This window comes from Grampus griseus, assembly GCF_964374135.1.
Source record: "Grampus griseus genome assembly, chromosome: 6".
Lineage (NCBI taxonomy): Eukaryota > Metazoa > Chordata > Mammalia > Artiodactyla > Delphinidae > Grampus > Grampus griseus.
The window spans coordinates 99,988,261-100,002,912 of record NC_139000.1 but is presented as its reverse complement, the minus strand read 5'-3'; the positions used below and the strand labels follow the sequence as shown (position 1 = coordinate 100,002,912).

At 52.6% G+C, this 14,652-nt stretch overlaps 1 protein-coding gene across 1 annotated transcript; it reads right to left on the bottom strand.

Moving 5' to 3' along the window:
* Positions 1-830: 830 nt before the first annotated feature.
* On the bottom strand, positions 831-10,242 carry R3HCC1 (R3H domain and coiled-coil containing 1; the record flags this gene model as incomplete). Its single annotated transcript, XM_082656926.1, has 9 exons — positions 831-1,106; positions 1,996-2,091; positions 3,801-3,871; positions 5,127-5,299; positions 6,261-6,858; positions 7,584-7,721; positions 9,515-9,642; positions 9,984-10,161; positions 10,226-10,242. 9 exons carry the CDS (start codon positions 10,240-10,242, stop codon positions 970-972), a joined length of 1,536 nt encoding a protein of 511 aa, XP_082513052.1. The 3' UTR covers positions 831-969.
* Between the last annotated feature and the right edge of the window lie 4,410 nt (positions 10,243-14,652).

The following is a 14,652-nucleotide window of genomic DNA, read 5'->3' as shown; positions in this document are numbered from 1 at the left end:
AGAGGAAGGGCAACTCCTGCCGAGAGCCGCGGTCTAAGGAGGTCAGGAAAATCCACAGAAACAGAGGCCTCAGCCTTTCTTCAGCTCTTGTGTTTTAGTGAAATGTGTCAGGGCCACGGTGGTTGTGTGAGGACCAGATGGGACACCTAGACTTAAGTCTCAGGCTCTGGGGGAGGGGGAGTCAAGTAGATCATGGGTCCCCGGGGTGCAGTGAGGGTGGACCCCGAGCCAGCCACTCTCCCCCCAGGCGCAGAGCTCCCCCTTGTGTCATAGCACGCTGTGGCCCAGCAAATCGAGGGGTCCACGATGACCTCAGCGCGCCAGGCAGGACCGCTCGGCACCAACTCTGCCCAAACCGGAAAGATGAGTGTGCTGGGGCCTTGTCCGCACAAAGCTGCCCTCCCCGCCGTTCCAGGGAGGGGAGAGACCTCGGCGGGCATTTCAGATTTCGCCTCTTGGCTTGTTCGTGTTTATTTCCACAAGGACCCCCCCCACCCCCACCCGTGTAACCCACACCACTGGTAACACTGGGACCAGTCCAAAGGGGGGGTGCCCGCAGCACTGCCAATAGCCCACAGCTGCTCTGGGGGAGACTGGGCATGTGTCACACAACAGGTGTAACCTGCACCCCCAAGCTGGGCAGGCTCTGCACAAAAATGCCTTCGAAGCCCAGCTGGATCCTCGAGCCCAGTCAACTAGAGTGAGGAGAGCAGGTCTCAAATGGGAAGCGAACAGCGCCTCCTAGTGTCCATCGGCAGACCATCCCATTTTGAAGCAATCACGTTAACAATTCTTACATTTTTATTTTTTTCTCAACTTCTGGAACTAGATCAAGGTAAAGCCCCCCATGCCCCACAGTGACGCCCCAAGGATGGCTCAGGGCTGCTCTGGTGCGTGTAAAGGCTTGCGGTGTTGGGGCCCCAGCTGACGAGGGGGTCGGGGGGCGCCAATCCAAGCCGCCTGGGCCTCTCAGGGCCTCAGGGTCGGGGAAGGCTCCACGGCGGGCTGCTCTTTCTTTCTGTGTTGGAGCCCCAGGGCCCGGGCCACCAGCCTCCGGGCCACGGCTGTGTTTGTCTGTGGTCTCTCCTTTGCCAGACGCAGAAGCTCTAAAAGGAAAGCCCCATGGGGTGCGGACTTGAATTCAAGGCTATGGCCTCTCCTCCCAGCAACACAGCAGCCTCAGAGGCCATTAGAGCAGGACCAGATGCTGGTGAGAGGGGGCCGCCTAGGGCTCCAGGCCCCCTGTGGGGTCCTGACTAATCCTATCACCTCTCTGCGCCCTTCCTGTTTCTCTGTGGCAGCAGTGTTAATCCTGTCTACCCCTAGGGAAAGCAAATCAGGATGGGACACCTGGAGCTCTTGGGTCAACAGACAGGATGTTTATTGTCCCCAAGGAGTCTGGGACAAAGCCCACGTAACCCACAAGAATGTGGATGGCCTCGGCAGGCTTCTCCCAGGCCAGTTTTGCAGCCACTGCTTTGCAGCCATGGAAAACCGGCCTCTAAGGCGCCCCTCGCGCTTCTGGAAGGAGGAGAGGAAAGGGGAGGAGATGTCACTTATACGGCATCTCCTGTGTGCCCCTCACCGCTGCGGGCACGTGTGCCAGGCTTTCTTATTCACCCCAGTGCTTATGTCGCAGACGTTAGGTGACTTGCTCAAGGCCAACTTACAGAAGTACCAGAGCCAGGATCACACGGAAGCCCAAGCTTTTTACCCTACAGCAAAACACGGCTTCCACAGCCGCACAGAAAGACCAAGCTTCCCCCTGAGCCACAGCACGAGAGGTGTGAGCGGAGGGCAAGCCCGGGACAGAGCAGCTGGCAGACAGCACTGCTGAGGGGCCCCCCTGGGGTGGGGAGGAGCACCCCACTGGCCACTGCAGCCCAGGAGCCCTAAAGCAGAGAACTGAAGAGGGGAGGGAATCGGAGGGAAGGGCCCGCCCCGCCCAACCGAACACGCGCACAGCCCTCCCACCCAGACCACAGGCTCCCTTACTTGGCCTCTGCAGGGCCTTCAGCTTGGACTGCTTGGTTCCCTGCGTCAGGGGCCGGATCTTGAGCGTGGAGAAATCCCTGGTCAGGGCCTCAGCAGCTGTGGAAAGACAACAGATCTGGAGCCATGCCCTCTTCCTCCTGCTGAGGCCTCCGCAGGACCCAGGAGCACGCGTGTCACCCCGAGGCCCACGCAGCTGCTCTGTACACCCATTCAGAGCTCAGGGACAGGGCTGCCCCATGAGCTGGCCTCGCCCCCCGAGCCCGCAGACCTGCACGGGGCCACCCACGCTCTCAGGTGCACAGCCCGCTCGGAGCCCAGCTTCCACGTTCCTGCCCCGGCTGGTCGGGAGCTGCGGGAGCCTACAGTTCTGACGTCAGGAGGCGCAGGCCCCCGCCTTCCAAAGCCCGGGAGCTTAAAACAAACGCCACCCTTCCCCAACTCGAGACCCTCCCAGGGCACGTGCCCTCACTGCCCCAAGCTGTGCCAGGTCTTGGAGCACTCAGGCCACTTAACAGACACAGCAGGTCAGAGCTGGGAGGGGCTTCGGGGTCCAAGCCGCCGTAGGGATGAGGAAACTGGGGCCAGGACGTGGCCGCCCGTGCCCCACAGCTTGGTGGAGCCCGGAAGGCAGCCGTGGCCACGCCTAGCCCACTGTTCCTCCTTTCCGCGGACCAGAAAGCCTCTGGGCCTCCCCCTGCCCCCCCTTCTCTTTCAGTGGCTCCCTCCCTGGGGTTGACGCCCCTACCTCGCCCCAGTCCTCTTGCTCCCTAGACACTGCCCCCCTTCCCTGAAACCCCAGGCTCTCCTGAGAACTGGGCCCACCCCGGCCATGGTCACTCCCAGCTCTGTGTTCAGAAGCTGTTGTTGTGAGAACCCAGCCAAGGGCGGCGGGGTACCAACTCTTTACAAATACACCCAAACTGAGCAGTGGCGTGGCAGGGGCAGCTCCGGAAAGTGGCCAAGACGGAGGACGGGCACCGTCCAGGGCTACAGCCAGGAGGCTGGCTGGCCTCCCCAGCTCTGACGCCAAGAGTCTTAGTAACCCTAACCACACACTGACATCCAGGGAACTCAGTCTCCCCATCTGTGAAATAGGGGTCACCTGACCTACTTCTTGGCGCTGTACTGAAAACGGAATGAGACGCATCTGCTCAAACCGTATGAAATTGCCGTATTTGAATGCTTTTGACCTATAAAAATGGCACCTTCGGGACTTCCCTGGTGGCGCAGTGGTTAAGAATCAGCCTGCCAATGCAGTGGACACGGGTTCGAGCCCTGGTCCGGGAAGATTCCACATGCCACGGAGCAACTAAGCCTGTGCACCACAACTACTGAGCCTGCGCTCTAGAGCCCGCAAGCCACAGCTACTGAGCCTGCTCGCCACAACTACTGAAGCCCACGCGCCTAGAGCCCACGCACGGCAACAAAGAGCAGCCCCCGCTCACCGCAACTAGAGAAAGCCCGCACACAGCAATGAAGACCCAACACAGCCTAAAATAAAATAAATAAATTTATAAAAATAAAAAATGGCGCCTTCATATGCTTTCATTTAGTATGTGTTAGTCCGTAGGGCTTGGCCCTACATGCTCAGTAAAGGTCACCCGAATCTGAAACCTCCGAACTGAAGGCACGAAGATGAACAGGCGAGGCCGTGAGCTTCCTGGCCCGGCTCCTGCTCTGCCCCCCAGGACTTCTGGAGGGTCTGGGAGACACCCTGCCAGTCCGCCGGCTCAGGGGGGATCCCCACCTAGGGAAACCTAGGCTCCCGCCCTCCCCAACGGCAATCAGAGGAGGGCCCGCCTCACCTGAAACCAGGCAGGGAAAGACCCCGAGCGCGTGTGTGTCGTCCACCCACTGGATCTTGAACCCCTTGTCTCTGCCGGGGAAGAGACAGAGTGATGAGGCGAGCAAATGGGCAAAACCCCTCCTGCTACAGGAAGTGCCCTCCCACCTCCAACCCTCAAACACTCTGAGCCCAAGACTAGTTCCGTCTCCTCTGGGAAGGAGATGGCCGTCGGGCGCAGACTTCCTCTGAAGACCAGACAGTCCGCCTCAGAAAGAGACACCAGCCCCGTGGTCGGATGGGCCCCCACTCCTAGAACTGAGGAAGCCAGGATGCAAAGCTCGTAGAACACAATGCCAAGGGCGAAGGGGGCTCCTCATGGGTGCCGTCACGTCAGGCCAAGGGCATGGGGTCCGAGGCTGGAGGCAAAGGGTTTGTGTGGTGGGCACAGGACCTAATACAAGTGTGTCAATGCAACTGCCCCTGTTCGACTTTCTTTCTGCTGCTCAGGAAAGCACCCCTGAGTCTGGGGCCCGTGGGAAGCCAGAGCAGTCCCAGGGCCAACAGCTTCTCCGTGGCACTGCCACGCCGGCCAAGGAAACCACCAGTGGCCCCGGTCTGGCTCCGCCCTCAGGGGTGGAGAGCTGATGAGCCCCTCGAGCTGTCCACCAGCTCAGGCTTGGGGAGGGAAGGGGAGGCTGTGCGGGACGCAGTCAGAAAGGGGGCCCTGAAGAAAGGGATGTTTTTAAAGCCTAAGCAGGAAAAGAGAAGGGGGACTGGAGAAAAGAAAATGAGCATTTGGAGAAAGAAAAAGAAAAAAGGAGAAGAGATTGGATTTGGATCCAAGGAATTCGGGGAAACAAGAGAAATCTTTCTCTCACTATATCCCCATCTCCCATCTCCACCAGACCCTGCCCCAGGGCCGCTCAAGCCCAGTTCACCCCAGGAATAGTTCCTGCCTGGAAATGGCCCCATCCTGCTGACTGACCGACGGGTGGCTGCGCGTGGAGCAGGGGAGGCAGGGGCCCCGCCGGGTCCTGGCCACCACGTGGGTGTGGGGGGACCGGGACAGAGATCTGCTGCCCGGTGCCAGCAGGACCAGGTCTCGGGCCTCTGGAGAGTGTCTGCAACCGAAACCTCAGCTCTCCTCCTCCACAAAGTCACGGCCAGCAAGCCAACTGCCCAGGAGGATGGAGCCCAGAGCAACCACATCTACCTTCTGCGTTTCTTTCTAGATCGCTGGGCACCGGGGGAGGGGCAGGCAACTGTCCCCCACAACAAAGGGCTGTCCTGGCTCCTCTCCAGAAGTTGGGCACCCCCTCCTCCCCACCTCCCCGAAGCCTCTCACTGGAACTCGGAAAAGGCTGCCAGCAGGTCCTCGGTCTTGAGCGCCGGCTCAAAGTCATAGATCTCCACCACGTGGGCAAAATCCTTCTCTCCAGGCAGCTCCTCTGCGAAGGAGGACGTGTCCATGTGGATCTTCTCTACCTGAATCTCCTTCTCGGTCAGGTTGTCCGTTATCTGGGAGAGATCAGACCCTTTAGCGAGGGGCGCTCTGACACACATGACTCCAAATGACTGCTCTCAAAATCACACGCTGAGAGTCCTGCAGGCTTCTGGGTAGATAGGGAGGTGAGCACCCTGGGTAGGGGTCTGGGAAAGACAGCAGGATGGCAGACTGGGCCAGAAGATGGAGAAGCATGAGTTTTAGGGGAGTCCCCACTGGGTGACTGGCACGGACACACATCATGTTTCACAGAATCCTGAAAACCCTATTCTATAGGCCCACTTTACAGATGGGTAAGCTGAGTCAACGAATTAAGTAATTTTGCCCCACGTTGCCATCAGTGAGTCACAGAGCTGGGCAGGCCCAGGATCTTTCCTTCTCTCATTAATGATGTGATAATAAGCAAGGCTTTCTGGCGTCCATCCTTCATCTGTAAAATAGCGATACAGGATGCCCGCCCTCCCAACTGACACCGCGGCCAGGCTCAGGGGCGGACACATGACACACAGTTCCAAGGGTACAAGATCTGTAAGACAAAGCTTCAGGCAGAAGAGTGATTTTCATGACCAACATCTGCAGTACATTCTGTAGCATGAGCACATCTATGTTACCTTGGGCCATGTGTATCATTACCTGCTATTTTTTCAGATGAGGAAACTGAGACTAAGAAAAGCCAAATGACTTGCCCACAGTCGAAGAGCACCTACATGATTGAGCTGGGACCGAATTCCACACCCCTGATCCCAGACCCTGAGCCTCCTGCCCTCTGCAGTGTCAGTCCTGACTCCTGTGGGCAAGGCCCCTGTGTCCCTCCCCGCACATCTCCTAAGGGACCCCTATCACCCAACACCCAGGCCTGCTCAGCCAGCTCCCGCCCCCCCACCCCTCCACACCATGACCCTCAGCCCCCATCCACCCTCGACTACACCCACCTCACTTCCGCCCTCCCTTTTCCGGGCTTAAGAGCCTCATCACCTCCTGCAGCAGCTCACTGTAATCGTCCTCCTCGGAGCAGCTGCCCGGCCCCTCCTCTTCCACCTCGTCCTCTTCCTTCTCTGCCGCCAGGCTCCTCTCCAGCTCACTCCCACTCCCGTCTTCCAAGTCTGGCTGCAGACCGGGCCCAGGCTGTGTGTCCGACTCCGACCCGTCTCCCGTCCCTGAGTGATCCTCTGGCCCTGGGGACTCAGTGGCCACTGGGTCTGGCAGTGACTCGTTCTCACTTTTGCTACGGCCTTTTCGGACCTCTGCTGCCCGAGTCGCCAACACAGGAAGTTCCTGATCGGAGGTGGGGTCCCCGGCACGGATATCATCGGGCTCTTCTGGGAGCCCGCCAGCTGGAGCATCTCCCTGAAGCCCTGGGGCCGGGAGGGGCGCCCATTCTTCTCGCCTGCGCAGCGCCCGGGGCACATACAAAGCCTGGTCCGGCTTGCGTCCACGATGCCACCGGCCGGCCCGCGCTCCTCGGGGACGAGCAGCCGCTCCCTGGCTTGAGGTGGACCTCGGACCTCGGTACTTGCTAGGGTGGGAAGCAGGAGGGCGGCAGGGGCCAGAGAGCCCATCTGAACTGGGTAACCTGCAGCAGGAGCAGGCGGTGATCAGGGCGGTGTTTGGGCCCCAAGGAAAATGGTTTACTGGAGCGACCTGCCATTCAGGCACGAGGCTCTCAAGTCAGCCTTGGGCAAAAACCAAAGCCAAAATGACCCTCAAGAACACCTCAACAAGGCATCAGAGTGGAGGCTGGATGCCCTGAACAAGCCCAAAGCAGTTAGCTCTCCCTCCAGTGTTATAAACCGAATATGAGACCGCCGAGCCTTCGCTTACTCACAGGGTAAGGTGCGTACTAGCATTTAGGAACTGCGTTATTAAAAAAATATGTAACTTTCAAAGCTAGGATCACAGTCATCATGATAAGATCCTGCAAGAGGCACGTGGAAACAGGTGAGTGAAAGCCCAGATGTACTTGCACGTTCCATGGCCTCTGCGGGGCACAAGCTCACTGAGAGCAACGCTGGGCAGACACCTCCGCTGTTTAAACCACTCTCTCTTTCTCTCTTCTGGCCCAGCGTGCATAAGCTGAATTTGCTAAAGGAATTCCACAAACAATGCACATCTACGCTGCTGCTGGAGCAGAAAGCAGCACTGACTCTAAGCACCTGAGGCTGGGGACAGAGGTGGCGGCCTGGGGGCTCCCGGCCCTGGTTCCCTCTCAGACACTGACCAGCTCAACCGACCAGCCCCCAACCCCCGCACCCCGCTCAAACAGCTGCTGAGGGGCCTCCAAGGAGGCAGGATACACACCTGATGTCCACGTGACAGATGACCGTCCTCCTCCTCCAGCCCTCCCCAACAGAGAAGCTGCTCAAAAGATCAAAATTCTCTGCTGTCCTGTGGATCAAGTACCGGAGGCGACTGGAGAGTGGGGGGAAGAGAAGGACCCTGGGGATAAACGGGAAGGGGTGCTGAGCAGGGGCTCCAGGTACAGCCCCCAGGCCTGAGCCCCACCGAGTCCACTCCCAGTTTAACGGTGGCTTAAACACTAGGCTCCCTCTGCCCCCTCGGGTCCCAGGCTGACTGCAAAGGACCTGCCGATAGAGGTTACGACAGGGAGCTACTGGCCCCACTCCCCTTCCAGTGCTGGGCCCCTTCGGTCTCGGGTGATGCTCAGGGTTACAAGTGAACGGTGCAGCTGGCTTCAGACTATACTACAAAGCTACAGTAATCAAGACAATATATTAGTGTCTTGGCACAAAAACAGAAATATAAATCAATGGAACAGGATAGAAAGCCCAGAGATAAACCCACACACCTATGGTCAACTAATCTATGACAAAGGAGGCAAGGATATACAATGGAGAAAAGACAGCCTCTTCAATAAGTGGTGCTGGGAAAACTGGACAGCTACATGTAAAAGAATGAAATTAGAACACTCCCTAACACCATACACAAAAATAAACTCAAAATTGATTAAAGACCTAAATGTAAGACCAGACACTATAAAACACTTAGAAGAAAACATAGGAAGAACTCTTTGACATAAATCACAGCAAGATCTTTTCTGACCCATCTCCTAGAGTAATGGAAATAAAAACAATAATAAACATATGGGACCTAATGAAACTTAAAAGGTTTTGCAAAGCAAAGGAAGCCGTAAACAAGGCGAAAAGACAACCCTCAGAATGGGAGAAAATATTTGCAAATGAATCAACGGACAAAGGATTAATCTCCAAAATATATAAACAGCTCATGCAGCTCAATATTAAAAAAACAAACAACCCAATCCAAAAATGGGCAGAAGACCTAAACAGGCATTTCTCCGAGACATACAGATGGCCAAGAGGCACATGAAAAGCTGCTCAACATCACTAATTATTAGAGAAATGCAAATCAAAACTACAATGAGGTATCACCTCACACCAGTTAGAATGGGTATCATCAGAAAATCTACAAACAATAAATGCTGGAGAGGGTGTGAAGAAAAGGGAACCCTCTTGCACTGTTGGTGGGAATGTAAATTGATACAGTCACTATGGAGAACGGTATGGAGGGTCCTTAAAAAACTAAAAATAGAATTATCATATGACCCAGCAATCCCACTACTGGGCATATACCCTGAGAAAACCATAATTCAAAAAGACACATGCACCCCAATGTTCATTGCAGCACCATTTACCAGGTCATGGAAGCAACCTAAATGCCCATCAACAGACGAATGGATAAAGAAGATGTGGTACATATATACAATGGAATATTACTCAGCCATAAAAGGAATGAAATTGGGTCATTTGTAGAGGCGTGGATGGATCTGGAGACTGTCATACAGAGTGAAGTAAGTCAGAAAGAGAAAAACAAATATCGTATATTAACGTATATATGTGTAATCTAGAAAAATGGTACAGATGAACCAGTTTGCAAGGCAGAAATAAAGACACACATGTAGAGAACAAACGTATGGACACCGGGGGGGGGGGGTGCGGGATACGAACTGGGAGATTGGGATTGACATATATACACTAATATGTATAAAATAGATAATTAAAAAATTTTTTAAAAAGAAAGATGCAGCTGGGAGAGGCCTGAGAGCAGATTATTAAACCTAAAGGCCAAGGTCAGAGCCAGCTGCGAGCCCGTTACTTTGGATGCACCACTGGGCAAAGGGGCACAGGAGGCTCTGGGCGAACCCCGACCTTTTCAGCAGCCCAGGGCCCGACGCCACCATCACACCAGCTTACTTTGACAGCTGCTTCTGCAGCAGGAAGCGGTCCAGCTCCTCCTGGATGCGGTGCACGAAGTCATTCTCGGCTGAGGAGAGGAAGACGCCGTCCAAGCAGAGAAGGGCCAGGGTGACAGGTGGGAGAACCTGCGGGGCAACGGACACGGCCGCGATCAGAGCGCCTCCCGGGCCCACCCTAGACCAAGGCCAAGGTCTCTCCTCCTATCGGAGAGGAGCCGGGCTCCGAGGCGGGGAAGGGACGTGGCGAGGGTCGCCAGGCAGGGCAGTAGTGGGGCAGCCAGGGGTCTCCCGGCCCCAGCTGCGCTCGCTTTCGCTGTCCCCGGGCTCGCGCGCCGCCGCCTCGGGCCTGCTCAGCCGACGCGATCGACACTCCCCGGCCCGTAAGCGAGAGGCCCGGGGGTAGCGCTAGGCCTGCTGCGAGCCAGCAAGCGGGGCGACCCGCCCCCAGGCCCGCCCGCCGCACTCACCGCAGGCGCCCCGCGCGTCGCCGCCGCAGCTCTGAGGGTCCCCAGAAGCCTGCGCGCCCTGGAGTCCGCGCCGCGGACCTCGGGGGAGGCGCAGCGCCACCATGCGGCCCGGAGGAGGCATGGCAGTAATGACAGAGGCGTGTTCTTGATTGGTTTGCCCCGGAGGGCACACTGTCTCCTAGGATCAATTAAGTTTGGCAAATACTTTGAGGTGGCTCCTATATGCTAGGTCGTGGGGATACCAGATTTTCCGGTTCATTGTTCCCCTCCCTAGGAACGTAAAAGAGGAATAAATAGGAAGTTTCTGGACACCAAGAATTTCATCACCCTTTGACCACCGCTGCCCTTCCTTGACCCTTATTTATGGAACCTGCAAAGAGGTCCAACTCACACCAAAGGGTCACTGACAAGGTGTACTAGCCTTTGGGTAACAGGGCGGGGTAGACACTAGAATGGTGATTTGCAGGCCATCAAATTATACTACCTTGCTACATCTAAAAATGACTCCAGCACCCACCACTTAAATAGGATTTGAAATACTTCCCATCAGACAGTGTAGGATGGGCTGTTATAATCTAGGAGACCAGGGTTGAAATCCTCCTCTTCCCTGAAAGCTGCTGAAATGTAAGCCTTTTATCATCCTGAATCAAGCGGGCCCCTGAGTTAACAGCATTGAAGACCCAGGTTTTAGTACAGGGGTGGACAGTCTGAGTGGGCCCTGAAGTAGGCTATGGGCAAGGCCACAGGGAGAATGTCCCTCAAAAGGCCAGGTCGGAAAAGCTGGGAACAGAAAAATGAAGAAAAATTAAGATGCATTTTGCTCTCTTACAGTTTTTTCCAGAGTATTTCTTTAAAAAGATGGTGGTATTATATCACATTTACAAAAACTATCTTTCTGGATAGTTTTTCAAGAATAAAAAGGATCTTGGGCTCCCCTGGTGGCGCAGTGGTTGAGAGTCCGCCTGCCGATGCAGGGGATGCGGGTTCGTGCCCCGGTCCAGGAAGATCCCACATGCCGCGGAGCGGCTGGGCCCGTGAGCCATGGCCGCTGGGCCTGTGCGTCCGGAGCCTGTGCTCCGCAACGGGAGAGGCCACAGCAGTGAGAGGCCTGCGTACTGCAAAAAACAAAACAAAACAAAAAAGAATAAAAAGGATCTAGAATAAAGACAACACCAAGTGCAAAGAGAACTCAGGGAGGTGAGTCATGAGTCTCCTTTTCAGCCCTGGTTGTAAGAAGAGATTCTGAAGGCCTAACAGGTCCCCTGCCCCAGCCTCCGGCCTGGAGGGGCATCCGGCCCCTGGGGGTGTAGAGGGCAAAAGGCAGCAGGAAGAATAGGGACACCCATTTGGATTCTGACTCCACCAGCCCCACCCACACTCCACACTGGCTTAACTGAAGTGGAATTAGGCCTGAGAGAACGCTGAGGGGGCACACAATGGTACCATTTATCTGACCAGGCTTCCACGATGGGCGGTTAGGGTTAGGGTGAGGCTGAGAGGCAAGACCACCGAGCAGCTATGGACCACACATGACCTGGAAGGATATGCTTCTACTTAGAAAACAAAAGCCCAACTTTCTCAGCAGAGTGGCCATCTCTCCCCAAAATGAAGGAACCAACCAAAAACCCAGGACAAAAGCCTTGAGAGCTGGGCCGTGAGAGAGGACTTCAGAGAGACTCAGAAACAAAGCTGTCAGAGGAAAGCAGCCCATGAACCCAGTTTCCACCATACCCTCTTCAGATAACTTGGAGGCTGAACAGAAAAAAAAGTATCAGCACGAAGGCCTCCACTTGTGGGTGGAGGTTACCAAGAGATGCCAAGATAAATGGGGAAGGAAATCAAGGCACATCCACCCACACGCTTTGGGGACAAATACCAGGTGAGTGTTGAATGGGTCCCAGTCAGAGATAAACAAACAGAACAAAAAGCAGCAGGATATGCAGAATTTCTACAGCAAAAACAAACAACAACAAAGAAAGCATAATAGGAAAAAGAGGATAAGGGTATATTGGAAAGTTCTCTTGAGAAAAGAGAAGAAATTTCAGTTAATAACTACTTCACATTCCCAGGGAAATCAAAGAAAGCCTGATTTCCATGTCACAATGGATAAACCAACAATGACATAAAAGTGAACTGTCAGAGGGATAGAAAGACATAAAAGAGGCAATCATGTTCATCACAGAAGCAGCAAACACTGGAGTCAACAAAGTTGAAAACGAATCAGTGACAAAGAGTAAAGCCTTATGAAAATGAAGATAACTACTCTTTACACAAAGTTTGCCATAAAAACGTCATGAATTTAATTTTTGCAGCAGCCCCTTCAGATGGAGATTGTTACCCTTATTGCAGGGGAATAACCTGAGGCTTAGCCAAGGAACCAGCTACTACGTGCAGAGTTGGAACTCACTCTAATCCAGATGTAGCCTGACTGTCACGTCCATGCTCCTGAACACCCCCTGACTAAGATCTTCCATCTTTAGAATGTCATGAGAATTGATGCTGTGGCCAATAGCCAGACACAGAAGTCAGGCATTAAACAAACTAGACGAATCCAATCAGTTAGAAACGCATGCTATGTGTGTGCTGTAGTTTTACCTGAAACAGGAGGAATGATTGAGTGATGATGAAAGGACTGCAGGCAGGGGACAGGGGGTTGCAAACAGTTCCATCTGAAGGGAAGGACCTAGAGTCCCCTGCTACCATAGTGACCCTAAATTACCATCCAGTGCGCCTTTCCTTGCTATGGGTAGGATCACCGGGGTCACCCACAGCTCTGGAGTCTAGGTCCCAATTTCACATCTCCTCACTCTAAGCAACCTGAGATGGTATTACAGGTATTAAACTGTCTACCAGTAACCTCAGCTTGCATGAGCTAGCCAACTGTTCTCTCCATGTTTAAGGTTAAGTTTAAGAATATTCAATTTAGGGCTTCCCTGGTGGCACAGTGGTTGAGAGTCTGCCTGCCAATGCAGGGGACACGGGTTCGTGCCCCCGTCTGGGAAGATCCCACATGCCACGGAGCGGCTGGGCCCGTGAGCCATGGCCGCTGAGCCTGCGCGTCCGGAGCCTGTGCTCCGCAACGGGAGAGGCCACAACAGTGAGAGGCCCGCGTACCGCAAAAAAAAAAAAAGAAAAAAAGAAATCCAATCCTAAAATGTTACTTAGTCTATTTCATTTATATAAACTTTTTGAAATGACACAATTTTAGAAACAGAGAACAAATTAGCAGTTGAAGTGGGGAACAAAAGGGGAAGAGGGGAGAGGAGGTGGGAGGGAGATGAGTGTAACTAAAAAGAACTGTAAGAGGAATCCTTGTGTTCTACATCTTGACTGTGGTGTTGGACATGAGAACCTACACATATAATACCGCTATATATAACTAAATACACACACACCAGTATAAGTAAAATTGAGAAAATATGAATAAGATAGGTAGATTTTATCAGTGTCAGTACTCTGGTTGTGATATTGTACAATAATTGTTGCCATTGAATGAAACTAGATAAAGGGTACATGGGATCTCCCTGTATTATTTCTTATAATTGCAGGTGACTGTACAACCTGCTCAATAAGCATTTGTAATTAGGGAATTCCCTGGCAGTCCAGCGGTTAGGACTCGGTCCTTTCACTGCCGTGGCCTGGATTCAATCCCTGGTCAGGGAATTAAGATCCCGCAAGCCACGTGGCGTGGCCAAAAAAATAAAAATTTAAATTTAAAGAGATGTTTGCAACTAATGAAAATGGAAAATCAAATATATCAAATTTATAAAATGCAAATTAAATGTTTAATAACTTCATAAATATGAGTAAAACTGGAACCAGATGTATAAGAGAAATAAATTTGTTCTGTCATTTTGAGTTAATCAAAGTTGTTTTCATTGTCTATAAAGTATATTAGATACATTAATAACATTACAGTATTTATAAATTAAATTTTAAAACTTAAAGAAAACTAGATATTTAAATGTTACTTTCATAAACTAATATAACTTAAAATCTAAATAACTATAAGAAATCTTTTGTGAATTAAAAGCCAGTCTCAGACATAGAAAACTCTACACAAAACTACGTGGAGTTCCAAGAAAAACCAGAGCGATTAAAACAGTTACAGAAAATATAAATACAGAAATCTACATGGTTAATTAATAAACCTGAGGAAGGAAACAAAGCTATTGGAACAGAAAAAAAAATGCAACAAAATTTTTTTGAAACAAAGAAAAACGTGAATCTACAGATTAGTTTACTGAATTCCAGAAATAGATAGCTAGATAGCTAGATGCCTGATACAGATGGTGGTAAAATTATTTTCTCTGGGCATTGAAAAAAAAAAAACTCTATATAGGTAGAATACAAAGAAAAAATTCAAGTGGCTTGCAGATGCAAGCACCAAAGCAACTTGGTGAAAGAATGAAAGAAAAACTGGAAAGTTTGGAAATTTGATGAGACCAAAGTATCACTGTTTGCAGAATATTTGATTTTTTTTTTTCACCTAAAAATTCAAAAGAATCAACTAAGAAACTCCTGTAAGCAAGAATGTGTGGAGAAGAGCCAGGGCTGGAAGAGGTGATGGCGGGGCCAGAGGAAGAAAGAAATGAGAAATCCAACCCCACTCCTGCTCTACCAGATTGGCATCTGTCCTTATCCCCCAAATCTCTGATGCCTTTGTTGT